The 6,000-nt window shown below is 36.7% G+C and overlaps 1 protein-coding gene across 14 annotated transcripts in view; it reads left to right on the plus strand.

The window, feature by feature from the left end:
* The window catches only part of USP9X (ubiquitin specific peptidase 9 X-linked), a 115,348-nt gene extending 110,835 nt beyond the window's left edge, over window positions 1-4,513 (plus strand). For all 14 annotated transcript variants that reach the window (XM_060407499.1, XM_060407504.1, XM_060407502.1 and 11 more), the window contains one exon: window positions 594-4,513. In XM_060407499.1, coding sequence (XP_060263482.1) covers window positions 594-731 — 138 coding nt within the window. In that variant the 3' untranslated portion in view covers window positions 732-4,513. The remainder of the gene's footprint in view (window positions 1-593) is intronic.
* Window positions 4,514-6,000: the final 1,487 nt, after the last annotated feature.

A 6,000-nucleotide genomic window follows, 5' to 3' on the forward strand; every position in this document is an offset into this window, starting at 1 on the left:
ATGTACAGAAAAATGAGAGTTCAGGGGTTTAAAACATTAAGGACCCAAATACAGCAGGAGAAGAATTACTTCCCTCAGCCCTGAGAAAGCTCATGCTTAATCATACGTGATTAATCCATTATCTTCAATGTTGTTTTGTTTTCATTAACATCATTCTGTGTTGAGGGCTGTTGCTTATGCAGATCTCATATGATCATTTAGTCAGATTTCTTGTATAGAAGTTTCAAGGTGCTTAGAGTGAGAATGGATGTGTTCTGGCACTTTTGTGATTTTTTTTTTTTTTTTTTTTTTTTCTTTTACCACAAGCAGTAATGGGCTCTGTTATCCCTTATTGGTCAGACTTGAATGTGAATAATTTGGGGCACTTTAAATCACCTTGGCCAAAGAATTACACCTACGCTGCTCTTGGGGCTTTGAGGCTGTCTTTTTTTGTTTCAAACCAGTGTTTGTCATCATTAGCCCAAGCGTATTTCCTTGTTAAGTCCCAGGAATAAAAAGAAATGTTTACATTTCCACAGACTTCAGCCTGTGGTCTTTAAAGTTGAAGTTCACTATATTAAGTTGTAACATGCAGATCTTGTCTCCCCTCCCAGAATAACCATGTGCATGGACAGCCGTACACAGGCCCTGCGGCGCATCACATGAACAACCCCCAGAGAACTGGCCAGCGAGCACAAGAGAATTACGAAGGCAGTGAAGACGTGCCCCCACCCCAGACGAAGGACCAGTGAATGCACACGATTAGCTGGCTCCATCAAGACTGTGCACCCAGGCCTTACAGTCCAACCTTTTTCTGTGTCTGGCTAATATTTAAAACTAGAAAAAACTATTCCTAATCAATATGGAGTGGAAAGTTTATTCACTGTCTTATCTGCAGAAATTTGCTGTCAATATATAACTCGCCTGCAGTGGAAAGTGTATAGTGTTTTGTAATAAATGGCCTGATGCTAATGTGTAAATGGCAAAGGTGTATATAGTATATTAATGTCTGACTGTTAATTCTTAAGCAAGACTTTTTTCTTGATGAGACTCACAGATCTACAAAACCTACAAAAGTTAATTTTCTTGTTATACCCATCGCACTCTGCAACCAGTGTTGCCTGCCTGATGGCAGTTGGATCAACTCCTTTACAAAAACAAAAAATAAACCAACAGCAACAAACCAGAGCCCATCCATGTCAGCCACACCAATAGTTTCATGTTAATTCTTTGCCACTGGAGTCAGTTTTATTATGAGCAGTGTAAGGCTGGTAACCTTTAAATTATTTGGTTGATGTGGAAAATTGGTGATGTAACATTGTTTCTAGATCTTTTTCATTGCCTTTTTATTCTGATGTTAGGTTAATCACTTTGAAGCTATAGTTATGCTGTAACATTTAGCATGGCTTCACACCAGGTTAGTGTAGCCAATGAGGAAAAAATTACCATAATGACAGCAGTTGTCCCAGTGTGACAGCTGTATTGCTCAGAGCTTTTCCTTCTTACACCTAGAATATAAAATAGAAAAACAAGGGGAGAAGTGTGATAAACAGGTGGATTTCAGTTACACATATGTTGCTTACATCTTAATGTTTGACAATTCAATCTCTGGGTGGGATAAAGAAACTTTAAGTGTCAGTAATGGGAATTTTAAAAGATTTAAAACAAATATGCAAAAATTTGCTATGCCAGGATGCTCAGAGCATAATAGAAGACTGTATTTGGTGTGCTTGTTTTGTTTCTTTTGTAGAGCTTACTAGGAGAACCTTCTAAAACTTGCCTTCTGCTGGATCCCAGTGAAGCGGAGGTCATCAGAAACCCACAGTACTTGGAATACCATTGCACCAAGATGTTTGCTGAGCTGCCGCTCAGTCACAGTTTTACTTGAAAGCAAGAGTTGTCCTAGCTCCTCCATTATTCCAAAAATTTTCATGTTTGAAGCAGGGTCTAATTAAAAAGAAAACTGGTTAATATAATTGAGGTATCAATATCAGAATAAACATTTAAGATGATAAATTCATCAGTTAATACTGTATTTAAAAGAGAATTGGTAACTTGAATGTGTGTAATTTTTTGGAACCTGTCTAAAAACCAAATACCCCTGCAAACAGATACAGTCCGCCCTATTCTATTTAAATATTTTGCTGTTTTATTTTATAGAAATTATTTTGCTGAATTCACAAATAGAATTTGATTTAAGAAGAACTTTTTGTCCTGTGGTGTGTTTTGGGGTTTTTGTTGTTGTTGTTACTTTTATTTTTTTTTTAAGGACTGGATATTAAGGTTAATTCTGTGCATAGCACACCTAGACATGACCCTGAAGTCAGGAGTTCAGTCACATTGAGTTTTTGTGCACAGAAAGATTTGACCTTTGGCCCTTGACTAAAGATTTAAGAGAAAAATAGGATGTTGACACTGTAAAAGTTTCCTAACATAATCAATCTTGTACTTTTTGTATGTTTTTTATATACATGTATATTTAATGAGCACAAGCTTGGTTGTATTTTTTACAATTCAGTTAATAGGCAAATGTTTTGTCAAAAAGGCTATAGTTGGAATTGAACAAAGCAGAAACAAAATTGAGAATGTGTTATTTTGTGATTAAAGGGGGCAGGTATTTAAGATGAAGCTTTGGATATCTTATTTGCAGTACTCTGTAGTCAGTCTGTGCTTCTAGGTTTTCTGTAACATTAGGAAAATTTGACACCAGATAGAGCCTCTTTTTACCTTAAGTATATTACATATGAGTTTAAGTGTGAGCCAAAGTCATACACACTATCTGCAATTCCAATTGGTAACTTGAATTTAGAAGTTCCTCAATTCCAAGTTTCCTTAACAATGAGCAAAAATAGGTTAAATTTATTTGAACAACTTGCTATCATAAATTGCACCATCTAACCATCTGAGGTGATTTGTGTGTCTTCTGGTCCTTAACAAAAGTATGTAATATACTTAATTTAAAAACGAATGACTTCTAGATGTGAAAACTTGACATTTTAAAAGGCTGTGAATTTTTCTCCTTGGAGGGAGATCCCACCTTGGCTGCTTTGAGGGCTTGTGAATCCTTTCCCCCTCCACTTGAGGAAGAGTGGTCTGTGCTGTGATCAGGATCTAGGGAAAGTGAATGGAAAGAGTTAATTTTGTTTGTGCAAATTATTTTCTCTATTTAACTCTTAAGCAAGCATTAATGTATAACTGAAAATTTTAAGATGCATGTTATTGTAAGAGCAACATAGCAGTGATTTTGAGGTCTTTTTCTGAACACAAATGGCACATTTTAAACTTCAAGTCTTCAAAGTGCCTACAGATTATTTAATTCTCCCTCAACTGATTTCTTGAGCCATATATATATTTCCCACTTTAAATGTTTGTTGCAGAATCACTAGTCTTCCTTTCAGAGAAGTACCCCTGAAAATTCTAAATGGCATGGTTACTTTTTGGGAGACAGTAGAATCTGTTAACATAAAGACTGAAGATACTTGCATTGTTAATCTCTGTGAACAAGGGCTTTGCCCTATTGGATCTAAGTATTTCATTGCACAACTTGGCAAAAACCATACTGCTGCTGTTTCTAAGCCCTCTACCAACCAAATTTTCATGTTCAGCATTGTCAAGGCAGAAATAAGAACATCCTCATATTTGGGATTTTTGTCTTCATTGATTTTTCTCTCAATGATAATTTCCCAGCCTTGTCTTTCAGCTGTTATGTGTACAAATTTAGAATTATGAAAATGTTTTCTATTTTTTTCATGATTAACTTTTATTAGTGAATGATAACAATTTAAGTATTTAACCCTAGTAGTGGGTTAAAAAGATGAGGAGCCTTTTTTATTTGAATTACATTTATAAATGAAAGCAAGTCTGTGAATACTCAGATGACTACTCCAAAATAGTTCCATTTTTTTCTTATTTTTCCAGCTGGAACTCTTACTTTGCTGAATCTTGTGGTTAATTTTGGTGGATATATCCTGCCTTATTTAGAATTATAACTGGATTTTTTTAAAATTGCCTTTTCATAAGTGCCCAATTTTGGTCTCTAGTTTGAAGGTATTACATACTGCCGAGAAAGTAAACACGGCTCCTCTCCCTCCAGTTTTTGTGTTACTGATTTTAAAACAAACGTTCAGTACTGGTTTCCTAGTGGGGCTCAACTAAAATAGGGCCTGCGCCTATGTGAGTGTTTAGTGTTTGAAAATAAGGTTTTGGGTGTGGTAAATCACTACGGAAGTGCTAAATGTATTAACAACTTGCTGCCGATTGTATTTACAATTATTTTAGATTATTTTACGTCTGCAGAAATGTAGCACTTTTCCTCCGAATTTATAGGTCTAAGAAAAAAGGGGGAAAGGTGCACCATGTTTTAAACTTGCAAATGAGTGAAAAATTTTTTTGCATTTTGAAATCCAGATTCCTAAAAGGAAATCTCACCACCCAGATCACATACTTCTCAGCCTTTTACAAGCCAACAGACTGAAGATTGTCCACAGTTCCTAAGATTTAGCACATATACAAAAATAAAACTTTATAAATTAAATTTCGGTTTCCCCTTTTATTTATTAAAATAAGATTTTCTAAATGGAAGGTAAATTAGAGGTATAATTGATCTGAAGGGAACTTTAAAAGGAAAATGTAAGTAGAGGGATGCAGCCCTTAATTTGCATCTTCACATCTAAGCCTTTCAAATGAGATTGTGGTCTAACTATTGACAACCCTTCATTCTAAAACCAAGATTGGTCAAACAAAGTTCGGTTTCAAAGTTCACTTAAATCAGCCATAAAGCAGGTCACATATTTGAGGGGTGTTCAGTCGTGTCCAACTCTTTGCGACCCCATGAATCGCAGCACACCAGGCCTCCCTGTCAACCAACTCCTGGAGTTTACCCAAACTCATGTCCATCCAGTCGGTGATGCCATCCAGCCATCTAATCCTCTGTCGTCCCCTTCTGCCCCCAATCCCTCACAGCATCAGGGTCTTTTCCAATGAGTCATCTCTTCACATGAGGTGGCCAAAGTATTGGGAGTTTCAGCTTCAGCATCAGTCCTTCCAATGAACACCCAGGACTGATCTCCTTTAGGATGAACTGGTAGGATCTCCTTGCAGTCCAGGGGACTCTCAAGAGTCTTCTCCAACACCACAGTTCAAAAGCATCAATTCTTCGGCGCTCAGCTTTCTTCACAGTCCAACTCACATCCATATGTGACCACTGGAAAAACCATAGCCTTGACTAGATGGACCTTTGTTGGCAAAGTAATTAATGGCTCTGCTTTTCATTATGCTATCTAGGTTGGTCATAACTTTCCTTCCAAGGAGTAAGCATCTTTTAATTTCATGGCTGCAGTCACCATCTGCAATGATTTTGGAGCCCCAAAAAGTAAAGTCTGACACTGTTTCCCCATCTATTTGCCATGAAGTGATGAGACCAGATGCCATGATCTTCATTTTCTGAATGTTGAGCTTTAAGCCAACTTTTTCACTCTCCTCTTTCACTTTCATCAAGAGGCTTTTTAGTTCCTCTTCACTTTCTGCCATAAGGGTGGTGTCATCTGCATATCTGAGGTTATTGATATGTCTCCCAGCACTATTGATTCCAGCTTGTGCTTCTTCCAGCCCAGTGTTTCTCATGATGTGTCAATAAAAGTGAAAATTCACTTGTGTAACAAATTCCATCTGCTCTGCTAGTATCTGAAAAGCAATTCTTTGTTGCCATGTTCCAAAGAAATACAACTTCCATAGAAACCTGTTGGTACTTCCCTTGAGTTACTGCAAGCATTACTGCTGAAGAAAGAGACATAGCCCTAATTTTCATCAAACTTTGTTTTTTAAAAAAGAGAACCAGAAGATGAATAAATCTGGTATTCTGCAGTTTGGAAAACTAGTTGGATTAAGCTGTTTGACTTTTTAAGTATTTTTAGACACATGAACACATCTAACAATGAAAATATATATGGCCACTAATATTTTGAACTGCTTCATTGTAATCTGATGATTTGCAGGTAGGTGGAAAATGGATAGTATTTCTAC

This window comes from Ovis aries, chromosome X (genome assembly GCF_016772045.2).
Source record: "Ovis aries strain OAR_USU_Benz2616 breed Rambouillet chromosome X, ARS-UI_Ramb_v3.0, whole genome shotgun sequence".
Taxonomy (NCBI): Eukaryota; Metazoa; Chordata; class Mammalia; order Artiodactyla; family Bovidae; genus Ovis; species Ovis aries.